The 13,983-nt window shown below is 37.2% G+C and overlaps 1 protein-coding gene, 1 non-coding gene and 1 pseudogene across 2 annotated transcripts in view; 2 read left to right on the forward strand and 1 right to left on the reverse strand.

Moving 5' to 3' along the window:
* The window catches only part of LOC107499912 (adipocyte plasma membrane associated protein), a 37,119-nt gene that overhangs the window by 21,471 nt on the left and 1,665 nt on the right, over positions 1–13,983 (reverse strand). Inside the window, 4 exon segments of the mRNA XM_016124544.2 lie at positions 1,195–1,311; positions 1,497–1,506; positions 2,558–2,649; positions 12,134–12,249. Of these exon segments, the coding sequence (XP_015980030.2) occupies positions 1,195–1,311; positions 1,497–1,506; positions 2,558–2,649; positions 12,134–12,249 (335 nt within the window).
* LOC118610152 lies at positions 3,086–3,189 on the forward strand. Its single transcript, XR_004953809.1, has one exon. It is a non-coding gene; the product is annotated as a U6 spliceosomal RNA (small nuclear RNA).
* On the forward strand, positions 4,296–5,469 carry LOC107499910 (annotated as a pseudogene).

The raw sequence follows: 13,983 nt of genomic DNA on the forward strand, positions 1-13,983 counted from the left end.
TTTCCTTTCTTTCACCTTTTAGCTGATGAATTTTTTAAAACCAATTTTTTAAATGAATTTTTGTTTTCACTAAAGCAAAACCCTTCCTCTAAGGATGAAGAACTTTCTTTTATGGAGACCAATGACTTAAAAATCTATCAAGAGTCTTAGTAAAAGGCAATCTTCTGTTTTGAGAGAAATATAACATGTTCTACTTATCTGCTTTTAAATAAAGAAATAAGAGGAGTAGTAAGTTTTTTTAAATAGTAGAATGAACATTTATTGTCAAGCTCTTTCCATGTGTAATATCACTTAAATCCTCACAACAATCCCACAAAACAGGCAACTACATTATCTCTACTTCATGGATGAGGAAAGTGTGCACAGAAAAGCTGCGTAACTTGCATCGTCACACAGTCATCCAAGGATACAGATGGGCTATCCCGGCAGTCGATCTTTGGTGCTTCAGCCCAAGGCCCTATGCACCACCCATGATAACAAACTCCTCCATAGCATGACCCTCCCCTGCTGAAGCACATACAGCAAATGTGATACCACTGGTCAAGGTGACATCATGACCAGTCGGAAGAGAAGAATAGGAGGAAGAGATAGAGAGAGATGAAAAGGGAAAAAAGAGAGACAAAGGGAAAGGAAAAAAAGAGCAGACTGAGAGGTAGCAGACACGATGTAAAAAGACAAAGAAAAATAAAGATGGAAGAAGGAGGTATAACATCCTCAAAATAAGTTCTCTTGAGACCTGTGGGTAAAGCACAAATGCCAGAGAAAATTAAAGTAGTGACCAAGTGCAGTCATGAGTAGGGATTTATATGGTGTTTATACTAGCTGATATACGTAGGCGATGCTTTCAGTACTATTCTATAAGAAAATATTAGTGTCTGCAATAGACTGTATTGAACAATTTCTACTAAATCTACTTATGTGCATATTATTTAAAGGGATAATTTTCCTTTTAAGTCATCACAAAAGGACAGGGTCGGGCCTGGTTAGTACTTAGATGGAGACCACCTAGGAAGACCAGGTGCTGTAGACATAAAAAATAAAAAGTAAGGGACTGTAAGCTGGCAAGGTCCTTGCAATCTGTGAGGTCAACCAAGGGTTGCCTCATCAAAAAAAAATAAAAAATAAAAAATAATAAAATATAATAAATAAAATAAAATAAATCATCACAGAAGGAAACAAGATATTGTCACATACATTTCCAGGGATTTACTTCAAATAGTCCCTTGTGTGTGTCAGCCACATAAAGGGTCCTGTTGGGCACTGCTCGGATGCCCAGGGGTCTCCCACAAGTAGGCTCATCATCTCAGGTTTCTAGGGAAAGAAATAACAGGAATCGGTGGCTGGTCCAAGATTCTGCCTGTGCGCCCCCATCGGTATTTAAGCACCTCTATTCTATAGAGAATAAAAAAGACCATAGCAGTGGAGACAGACCCTGCCACTCAGTATTCTGTAGTAATGCATATTCACTTCAGGGTGCTCGCTGCGGGGGTCTTTACTGCAGGGTGCCTGCTGTGCAGTGTTTACTGCAGGGTGCTCACTCCAGATGCGCCTACCATGGGATGCTTATCCCAGGGTGCTTACTGCAGGGTGCTTACTCTAGGATACTCATTGTAGGGATCCTTACTGCAGGGAGATTACTGTAGGGGCACCCACTGTGGGGTGCTTATTACAGGGGTGCTTACTATAGAGTTCTTAGTGTGGGGTACCTGCTGATGGATGCTTACTGCAGTGTTCACTGCAAAAGTGCTTATGGCAGGAGTGCTTGCTGCAGGATGCTTACTATAGGGCACTTACAACCAAATATGGAGTGGAAAAAGACAGGTTAAAGAATCAAATACATAGCATTATTCCACTACATATAACAGTGTGTGCCTGTGAGCATCCATGAACAGAAAGATACCTGAAAACTTATTCATTAAAATGCTAATCTGAGAAGACTGGGGGTGATTTTTATTTTGTTCTTTGAACCTTTGTGTTGTTTAAATTTCACAATGAAAATGTATCATTTTTACAAAAACATTCTAGCTATTAAAATATGATAACTAAAAAAAAAGTCTGGACTACCAGTGTTTCAACAGTGCGATTCTTCTACTCTAATTTTCTAAAACTGGAGTGACTTCAGGATATTTTTCACTAATTAACAATACGAAAATTTCTAAGAAGCTAATGTAGGAAACATATTTAAGCATCCAAGTAATGACAAAACCGACTGCTTTGCTATAGCAACACTCAAATGTCACCTATTAATCTTCTCCTAGTTACCCCAAATTGAACAAGGGCCTTTGCAGAATGGCAGTGGGTGGGGCCCAAGAAGTAACCAGCAGGTGCCGTGGCCACTGCCTTCCTGGGAAATTGTGATACAAGGTAAGAACCAGGCACCGTGAGGTCCAGGGACCACCAACAAATGAAGAGCACGTGGTAATACCAAAGTCTGCCAGGTGGTCACGGCTCTTTTTCGTCAAGGGTGAACCTAACTTACACAAGGCCATTTGGCACCTTTCTGAGTGAATGGAAGAGATGTATGTTGGGGGGACTGTTGTTGACTTACTGCACAGGCCTGACCCCAATCAACCTCACGATGGTCTGTCTCTATTTCGCCATTTTCAGATTTTAAGACTCGGCCATCTGCTGTACCAGTGAACATCATATCTGTTTAAAAAACAAAAAATAAAAACAAAAGAAATAAGAGTGTTACTGGGTTAGCCTAAGAACTGTGTTTATACCACCTTTTTCTACAACAGAGATAGCTTATTGGTATTTTCCATCTCCAGAGAGGAAATGGCAGTTTTGATGATGAAGAAGTAACGCTGAAAACAAAAAGTCATTGAAATATGCAGCAATAAAACCATGGGGGCCTAGGGCATCAGCATGTGGCCTTGAACCTGACACTGGAACAAGGGTGGAGCAGACACTAGTCAGTGACAAAACCATTAGGATTTTCTATTCTCTGAGGAGCATAAGCTTTTGGGCTAGCACTCAGGGGCATGTGTTCACATCTGCCTCACAGACTGATTATATGAGGCTGATCATATCCAACTAAAAGAACTGCCAGGAGGTCCCTCAGGATAAAATTAAAGCATATTAAGTGCTCACTTCAACAGTACATATACTAAAATTGGAAAAATACAGATATTAGCATGGCCACCACACAAGGATGACATGCAAATCCATAAAGCATTACATATTTTTAAAATGTATGTTACAGGCTCTAGGGCAACCACAAAAAAATTGCTTTTAAAAAAAGTGTAACTGATATGCCAAGGAGAGAACATAGAATCGTATAAAACTACAAAAGGCAGAAAGAGAATGGAAGACAAAATTAAGAACAAAATACAAGGACAATGAATAAAAAACAGTAATAAATACGGTAGATATTAATCCAAATGTATCAATTATTACCTTAAACATCAATGGTCTCAATACACCAATTAAAAGACAGAGACTTTTAAAAGTCAGAGCAGATCAAAAGAAAAAAAAGGAGGCCTGACTATATGTTGTCTACAGGAAACTCACTTTAAATATAAAGACATATAAGTTAAATATAAAGGAATAGAGAAAGATATATCATGTTAACACTAAACAAAAGAAAGCTAGAAAAGCTATATTAATTTCAAACAGGGCTAACTTCACAGCCAGGAAAGTTATCAAGGATAAAAAAGGACATAACGTAATGATAAAGGGTCAGTTCTCCAAGAAGACATCCTTAATATGTATGTGCCTAATAACGAATAGTCAAAATACAAGAGGTAAAACTGACAGGACCACAAGGAGAAACAGATAAATCTGCTATTAGTGTTGGAGACTTCAGAACCTCTCCATCAGAAATGGACAGGTCCCACTGATAGAAAATCCATAAAGACATAGTTGAACTTAACAATACCATGGATCAACTGGATATAATTGACATCTATCAATTATATCATCCAAACACTAGAATACATACATTTTTCTCAAGCTTACATGGAACATTCACCAAGACAGAACATCTTCTGGGCAATAAAACACACCTTAATAAATTTAAAAGAATAGAAATTATATAATGTCTGCTCTCAGACCACAATGGAATATAAATAAACTAAGAATCCATGAGAGAAGGATAGCTAGAAAAATCCCCAAATACTTAGAGATTAAACAACACATATTTCTAAATAACACAAGGGTCAAAGAAGAAATCTCAAAAAAGAACTTAAAAAACATTTTGAACTAGAAGGAGTGGTGGCTGCCTGAGCTGCACACAGCAACACGCTTCTTCCTGCTCCCCTATACCAGCTAGGGACGCTCACTTGCTGTTAAAAATGGTGAAAAAAATCACTTACTATGATGTTTTGGGGTCAAACCCAATGCCACCCAAGAAGAACTGAAAAAAGCTTACTAGAAACTGGCCTTGAATTATCACCCTAATAAGAATACGAATGAAGCAAGGAAATTTAAACAGATCTCTCAAGTTTATGAAGTGTTCTCTGATGCAAAGAAAAGGGAATTATATGACAAAGGAGAACAGTCATAAAGAAGGTAGAGCAGATGGCGGTTTTGGCTCCCACATGGACACCTTTGATATGTTTTTTGGAGGAGGAGGAGGAAGAATGCAGAGAAAGGAGAGGTAAAAATGCTGTGCATCAGTTTTCAGTAATCTTAGAAAATGTATATAATGGTGCAACAAGAAAACTAGCTCTGCAAAAATCTGTGACAAATGTAAAGGCCAAGGGAGTAAGAAAGGAACAGTAGAGTGCTGTCCTAATCGCTAAGGTACTGGGATGCAAATCAGAATTCATCAGATAGGACCCAGAATGGTTCAGCAAATTCAGTCTGTGTGCATGGAGTGCCAGTGCCATGGGGAACAGATCAGTCCTAAAGACAGATGTAAAAGCTACAATGGAAGGAAGATAGTTTGAGATAAGAAGATTCTAGAAGTTCATATTGACAAAGGCATGAAAGATAGCCAGAAGATAACATTCCATGTGAAAGAGACCAAGAACCAGGACTTGAGCCCAGAAATATTACCATAGTTTTAGATCAGAAAGACCAAGCTGTTTTTACTTGACAAAATCTTTTCATGTGTATGGACACAGAGCTGGCAGAAGCACTGTGTGGCTTCCAAAAGCCAATATCTACTGTTGACAACCAAACCATAGTCATCACCTCTCATCCAGGTCAGATTGTCAAGCATGTAGATATCAAGTGTATGCTAAATGAAGGCATGCCATTTATTACAGAGCATATGAAAAGGGTTGCCTAATCATCGAATTTAAATCAAACTTTCCTAAGAATGGCTTTCTTTCTCTTGATAAACTCTCTCTGCTTGAAAACTTCCTACCTGAAAAGAAGGAAGTAGAAGAGACTGATGAAATGGATCAGGTAGAACTGATGAATTTTGATCCAAGTCAAAAAAGACAGTGCCACTATAATGAAGAAGCACATGAGTATGACAAACATCATGCTAGGGGTGGTGTTCAGGGTCAGACTTCTTAATGGAGCCAATGAATGACACTCATTTTGGTATTATATATGCAGTAGTGAATGAGCAAAAGACTATAACCATAATATGTTCACTACTTGCTATTGTTTTTGTTTTAATATTTATAGTAGTATTTTAAGAGTTAAATGAAAATAAACTCAAATATAAAAGCTCAAAAAGAAACATTTTAAACTAAATAAAAATAAAAAAACAACTTATCAGAATTTGTGGGATGCAGCAAAAGCAGGGCTTTGAGAAAAATTTTCAGCATCAAATGAATATATTAGAACCAACCATCTAACTATCAAGAAACTAGAAAAAGTGAAAATTAAATCCAAGGTTTGCAGAAGAAAGAAACAATAAAAATTAGATCATATATCAGTGAAATTGAAAACAGGAAATCAATAGAGATAATCTACAAAACTAAAAGCTAGTTCTTTGGAAAGAACAATACTGACAATCATCTAGCCAAAAAAATTAGATGCAAATTACTAATCTCAGAAATGAAAAAGGGATCATCACTACAGACCCAATGGACATTAAAAAGATAATAAAAGAATACTGTGAACGACTTTATGTCCACAAATTTGATCACCTGGATAAAATGGACCAATTCCTTGAAAGATCATCTGCCAAAACTTACATAAATAGAAACAGACAATTTGAATAGGCCTATATCTAATGAAAAAATGAATCAATGAATAACCTTCCAAAACAAACAGAAAACACCAGGCTAAGATAGGTTCACTGGTGAATACTAGCAAACATTTCAGGAAGAAATGATAGCAATTCTCTACCATCTCTTTCAGAAGACAAAAGCAGAAGGAATAGCTTCTTAACTCATTCTATGAAGCCAGCATTGCCCTAATACCATAACCAGACAAATTCATTATAAGAAAACTATGAACCAACATCTCTCATGAAAAAAGATACAAAACTCCTCAAGAAAATATTGACAAATTGAACTCAACAATGTATAAAAAGAATTATACACTCAAGCAAGTGTTATTTATCCCAAGTATACAAGGTTAGTTCAGCATTTGAAAATCAATTAAGTAATCCATAATATCAACAGGCTAAAGAAAAATCACATGACCATATCAAGAGATGCAGAAAAAGCATTTTACAAAATCCAATAGCAATTCATGATAAAACTTTCAGAAAATTAGGAATAGAGGGAAACTTCCTCAACTTGACAAAGAACACCTTTAAAAAATCTGGAGCTAATGTCATACTTAATGGTGACGAAATAGAAGCTTTCCCGTGGAGATCAGGAATAAGGCAAGGTTGTCCCCTCTCATCACTCCTTTACTATATTGTACTAGAAAGCTTAGCTAATTCAATAAGACAAGAAAAATGATACTGATTGGGAAAAAATAAAATCATCTTTGCTCACAGATGACATGATTGTCTATGCAGAAAATCCAAAAGAATCAACAACAACAAAAACCTATTATAGCAAGTTTACATATATACAAAAGTCAACTGCTTTCCTATATACAAGCAATGAACAAGTAAAATTTGCAATTAAAAACAGAACACCATTTACATTAGCATCCAAAAGAATGAAATATTGAGGTCCAAATATAATAAAATATGTACAAGACCTAAATGAGAAAAACCACAAAACTTTGATAAAAGATCAAAGAACTAAGTAAATAGAAAAATAACCCATATTTATGGATATGAAGATTCAATACTGTCAAGATGTCATTCTTCCCAATTTGATTTATAGATTCAAACCAATCCCAATCAAAATCCCAGCAAGTTATTTTATAGATATCCACAAACTGATTCTAATTTTTATACGGAAAAACAAAAAATCCAGAATAGCCCATACAATCCTAAAGAAAAACAAAGTGGGAGTACTGTCACTACTTGACTTCAAGACTTATTATAAAGCTACAGTAATCGAGACAGTGTGGTAGCAGCAAAAGAATAGATAAAAAGATCAGTGTTTTGGGGGGTTTGTTTTCTTTTTTTCCTCATTAAACTTTGTTTCCATGGGGTCTCAAAATGCTGTGACCTACATAAATATAGTCAACTTATCTTTGATAAAGGAGTAAAGGCAATACAATAGAGCAAAGATAGTCTTTTCTGCAAATAGTGCTATAAAAACTGAACGCCCACATGCAAAAAGAAAAAATGAATCTAGACACAGAACTTACACCCTTCACAAAAATTAAGCAAAATGAATCACACACTTAAATGTAAAATGAAAAATGATAGAACTCCTAGAGATAACACAGGAGATAACTATTTGACCTTGGTGTGGTGATGATGTTTTAGATACAACTATAAAGGCACAATCCACGAAAAAATTGATAAGCTGGACTTCATTAAAATTAAAAACTTCTGCTCTATAAAGACACTGTCAAAAAAAACAGGAAGACAAGCCTCAGACGGAAATAATTGCAGAAAACACATCTGATAAAGGACTGTTATCCATAATATGCAAAGAACTCTTAAAACTCAACAATAAAAAAATGAACAGCCCAATTTTTAAAATGGCCACAAGACTTAGATACCTCACCAAAGAAGAAATAAGCATATGAAAAGATATTAAACATCATTAGGGAACTACAAATTAAAACAATGAGAAGCCACTACACACCTATTAGAATGGCCAAAATCTGGAACACTGACAACACCAAATGCTGGTGAGAATGTACGGCAATAGGAACTCTCATGTATTGCTGGTGTGAACACAAAATTATACAGCCATTTTAGAAGACAGTTTGGTGGTTTCTTACAAAAAGAGATACACTCCTACCATAAGATCCAGCAAATTGTGCTCCTTGGTATTTGCCCAAATGAGTTGAAAACATGTCCATACAAAACTCTGTGTGTGACTATTTATAACGGCTTTATTAATTATTGCCAAAACTTGGAAACAACCAAGATGTCCTTCAATCGGTGAACAGATAAACTGTAGTACATCCAGACAATGGAATATTATTCAGGAATAAAAAGGGAAGAGCTATGAAGGCATCCAAAGACATGGAGAAACCTTAAAGGCGTATTACTAAGTAAAAGAAGCCAATTTGAAAAGGCTACATGCTGTATGATTCCAACTATATAAAATTCTGGAAAAGGCAAAACTACGGAAGCAGTAAAAAGATTAGTGGTTGACAGGTGTTGAGGGGAGAAAGGGATAAATAGGCAGAACACAGAGGATTGTTAGGACAGTGAAACTGCTTAGTATGTTACTAAAATAATGGATGCATTTCATTATACATTTTTCCAAACCCATAGAATGGAAAACACCATTAATGAACCCCAATATGAACTATGGAATTTGAGTGATGATGATATCTCGGTTGAAACAAAGGTACCGTCTGGTGTGGGATGCTGGCAGGAGTCTGTGCATAAGTGGAGATAGGAGGTATATGGGAAATCTCGGTACCTCCCCCATAATTTTGCTGTGAACCTAAAAATGCTCTAAAAAATAAAGTATATTTTTAAATAAATTAAAGCCTGTTAATTGATTACTCGAGTACCTGGTGCCTCCCTCTACTGTTAGCAACATGATAGCCATCGCAATGACAACTTCCAAATGCGGCAACACCTGCAGGGGTTAACTAGATAGGTCCTAACTGTGTACCTAACGAGAAATGTCATCAAGAAGATAGCCAGTTTTATACACCAATGATGAACTTGCAGAAAGAGAAATTAAGAAAACAATGCCATTTATAATTGCATCAAAAACTATAAAATACCTGGGAATTAAATTAACCAAGGAGGTAAAAAGACCTGTTTTCAGAAAATTATAAGTCATTGAAAAAAAGAAATTGAAGAAGATAAAAATAAATGAAAGCATATACTGTACTCATGAGTAGGAAGAATCAACTTCATTAAAATGGCCATACTACCCAAAGCAATCTACACATTCAATGCAATCCCTATAAAAATGCCAATGACATTTTTCAAAGAGATAGAACAAATAATCCTAAAATTTATATGGAACTATAAAAGACCCCAAATAGCCATGACAATCTTGAAAAAGAAGAACAAAGTTAGAGGTATTACACTACTTGATATCAAACTATACTATAAGTCTATAGTAATCTAAACAGCATAGTACTGGCATAAAAACAGATACATTGATCAATGGAACAGAATAGAGGACCCAGAAATAAATTCATGCTTATATGCTCACTTAATATATGACAAAGGAGGTAAGAATATACAATGCAGTAAAGAAAATCTTTTCAATAAATGATGTTGGTAAAATTGGACATACATATGCAAAAAAAAAAAAAAAAAAAGAAAGACGGTAGATCACCTTCTTACACCATATACAAGAAAAGACTCAAAAGGGGTTAAAGACTTAAATATAAGACAAGAAACCATAAAACTTCTAGAAGAATACATAGGCAGTAAACTCTCTGATATTACTAACAGGAATTTCTTTCTGACTATATTTCCCAGGTAAGGGAAACAAAAGAAAAAATAAACAAATGAGACTACATCAGACTAAAAAGTTTTTGCACAGCAAAGGAAACCATCAACAAAACAAAAAGACTGGGAGAAGATATTCACAAATGATACATCTGATAAGGGGTTAATATCCAAAATATATAAAGAACTCATTCAAGTCAACAAAAAACCAAATGATCCAATTTAAAAATAGGCAAAAGATGTGAACAGATACTTCTTCAAAGAGGAAATATAGATGGCTAATAGGCATATGAAAAGATGTTCACAGTCACTAACCATCAGAGAAATGCAAATTAAAACCTCAATATCACCTGACACCTGTCAGATTGCCTATCATCAATAAATCAAAAAACCACAAGTGTTGGTGAGGATGCAGAGAAAAGGGAACCATCATTCATTGTTGGTGCAGAGAAAAGGGAACCATCATTCATTGTTGGTGGGATTGCTAATTGGTACAACCGAAAACAGTATGGAGGTTTCTCAAAAAATTAAAAATGGATATACCTTTTGACCCAACAATTGGACTTCTGGGTATTTATCCAAAGAAGACCAAAACAATAATTTGTAAAGATCTATACACCCTAATATTCATGGGAGCACAATTTACAATAGCCAAGATATGGAAGCAACCTAAATGGCCATCTACAGACGAATGGATAAAGAAATTATGGTTCATATATACAATGGAATATTACTCAGCCATTGAAAAAAATGAAATTCTACCATTTGCAATGACATGGATTGACCTAGAGGTTCTTACGCTGAGTGAAATAAGTCAGAAAAGATAAATATCATGTGATTTCGCTTATATGCAGAATCTAAGAAACAAAAAGAACAAACTAATCTAAAACAAACTCACAAATATAGTGGACAATTTGGTGATGGACAGAGTGGAAGGGTTTTGGGGGGCTGGGAGAATAGGGTGAGTGTTAAAAAAAGTACAAATTAGTAGTTAATAGATGGTCGTGGGGATGGGGAGCATAGCATAGGGAATGCAGTTAGCATTAAGATATTGGCTAGGTGGAGGGCCAGGGAAGGGAGGAAGCAATTGGGGGCATCATTTTATGAACTATATAGATGCCTAACCAATGTACTGTATACTTGAAACTATTTAAAATAAATAAATTAATTTAAAAAAAAAAAAGAAGATAATGAGCTCTTTTATCTGGTGACACAATAAAAGATGTTAGCCCAAGTGGAAAGGAAAAAGACAAGAAAAACATTCTCTTTGAAAGTTTTTAAAAATCATTTTAATTCCTCAAAGTTTGTTTTAAATATCAATATTTAATTTTTCACCAAAAAAACCCATAAAATTTATAAAATTTATCAATAACAAATGTCAATGTCTTTTTAAAAGAAATATGATGTTCTATCATGAAGCACCTATACTTCTGGAAGTAATTTTGACTTTGCCAGCCAAACAAACGACTGCAGAAATGCACCAGTCTTTGGCTCCCACATTAAACAGCAGGCCTGGGAAAGTCAAGCTGGTCAACATCACCACAGGAGCAGCCCTGACCTGCCTTCAAAACAAAACAGAGGAGGACCCCAGATGCAAAGGTCCATAACTACTCCACGGAAAACACACTGTCCAAAGGAATGAGGAGCAGAGTGCCAGCTAAGCTGTTCAGAAATCCTCACACCATTTTAAGTTCAGCGACCTTTTCATTAATTTTATTTTTTGATTCCTAAGCTTAATTCTCACTGATAGAATATGCCTTGTTTCGGGTGGCTAGAGATTCAAGTATTAGAACCAAACCCAATTCTAGTTCTTAGGTTTGGGCAAATCTGAAGAAGGTAGCTAACCCTAAATATACCCACCATAGTGAACTTTAAAAAAAAAAGGGGGAAATATTGAGAATCATTCATATTCTTTTCAAAAATGAAATGTATACAAAGATAAACTGAGCTAAGAAACAATGATCTATCAAGTAACACCTACCTAACTTTGATAAATGAACTAAACACAGTGAGTCCAACACTTTGAACAGAATAAAAGGCTCCATAGACATGAACTCAAAATCACCCAGTACTAAAATGGCTCACAACTGGGAGAGCCGAGATGCTCCCAAGGGGTATCTGCTCAACAAGCATAAGCACAACCCACATCTGCAGCTAAGGGTTCCCCTACCCAAGGGCAGGGTGCCATTGTGGCTGCTCCTACATAATCCCCACTTCAATCAACAGACAGTCCCAAAGTCACTCCAGTCAGACTCTGAAGTTCCAAGGTCTACTTACCCCCAATATTTGCTATGGATTCTGGCCCAATGAGTTGATTTTCAAATAGCCTTTCTGCCTGTCGTAACTCTGTATTTGGTTGCAGAACACCAAGCAAAAGAGGGCATTCTTTAAAGCTGTAAAATAATGCAATTATAGGAATTTGTTTATAGGAAATACATGAAGAAAGTGCTTACTAAGGATCTATGACATACATAATTCAGTTTGATAAAGAGGTTTCATTCCAATAATATCTTTATTTGCCAGAAATACAAAAATTAAGAAAAAAAACTGTCCTGGAATATCGGAAAGTCATTGTACTAAATAAAAGTGAAAGTATAAACACGACTATTACAATAACTTTGGCAATCATCTGCTGCCTGAGAATGCCCCAGGGCCTCCACCCACCTGAGCTTTTCATTATCGGTCCAATGCCTTACAGAAGGTTAGACTTGAGGAAGTCTAACACCCTCTGATCACACACCCTGGGATTTATAGTCCCAATGGTTGCCCTCCCATGAAAGTTCAACAGAGCTGGAGGGGAGCCATGTTGACATTTCACAGCTGATAGCCTTGCTTCCTGCTTCGTGGAGAAGACATAAAACACAATAGAAAGCTATCCTGGGACTGGAACCACTGCCCCATTGTCCAGCTCAGGCACACTCAGGACCCACTTGGCTCCTCTCTAAAGCTGGACTCCACTGGCCCCTGGATCTCTCCCCTCACACGGACTGGGCTCCAGGAACTCTCCTCTCTCCTCAAGTCCTTCCAGTCCATGTGCAAATATGCTATTTCTCCTAATCCCCCCAGAAAATCATGCTGACGCCACTGCCAAAAGAAGATATCGTTGAACTCCTTCATCCCATGTTTTCTGCTACCACCCTTGTCCAGGCCACAATCTTCTCTGCCTTGTCCCCTACAGTCTATTGTCAACCAAGCAGTCCACAGGAGCCCTGCAGTTAGATCACAGCATTTGTCTGCTCAAAGCCCTATGACAGCCCCATCTCACCCAGAGCATGAGTCCTTGCAGTGGCTCTCAGCCCTATGCCATCTGGCCTGTCACCTCTCTCACCTCCTTTCCCAGTAGTTCACTCTGTCCTCCATGCCAGCCTCTCCCTACTGGTTCCTGACTACACCAGCAATCTCCCACCTTAAGTCCTTTGTACTGGCTGTTCTCTCTACCCTCACCTTCTCAGTGAGGCCTGTTCTGACCACCCAATACAATACTCAACACCTTCCCCAAAAGTCCAGTCTCCCCTACCACTCTACTTGATTCCTTCTATTAGCCATTTTCAGCTTCTCACTTCTGTTATTTTATTGTCTGTCTATCCCCACTAGAGCACATGAGATCAGGAAACTATTCCATGTTTTTTGCTGCAAGTACCTGGCATACATGAGGCTCCCAACGAAGACTGTAGAAGGGGTGGGAGTGAGGATTGTGGGAAGTGGGGTTTATCTCCCAGTTCCCCTTCCACCTGCCCTACAGCAAGGCAGTTTCCTAGCCAGCCCACCAGAGTGGGAGAACTAAGGGGAAGGAGCGAGTCAACAATGTGGAATGACAGAAAAGCTCTGTCTTGCCGGCAAAGCATTTCACCCTTGCCACCGGCTCTGAGCGGGCACCTCTGCAGGACACAGCACAACTTCCCTCAAATTAAACTGCCCCTCCTTCACTCTCTGCCAGGCTCTCAATTATGGCTTTCTAACTATTTAATAAAAACACTCTTGGTTTAACTAGGAGTTTTATTTCCAAAGGAAGAACAGAACTGCAACCTGCATGCTTTCATGAAAAAAAGCCTGAGCTACATAGTTGAACACATCTGGGTTCAAATTCTGAAAGGTCACACCTCCCAAGGTACATGTGAAGACTAAAG

The sequence above is a fragment of the Rousettus aegyptiacus genome, unplaced genomic scaffold (genome assembly GCF_014176215.1).
Source record: "Rousettus aegyptiacus isolate mRouAeg1 unplaced genomic scaffold, mRouAeg1.p scaffold_m13_p_12, whole genome shotgun sequence".
Lineage (NCBI taxonomy): Eukaryota > Metazoa > Chordata > Mammalia > Chiroptera > Pteropodidae > Rousettus > Rousettus aegyptiacus.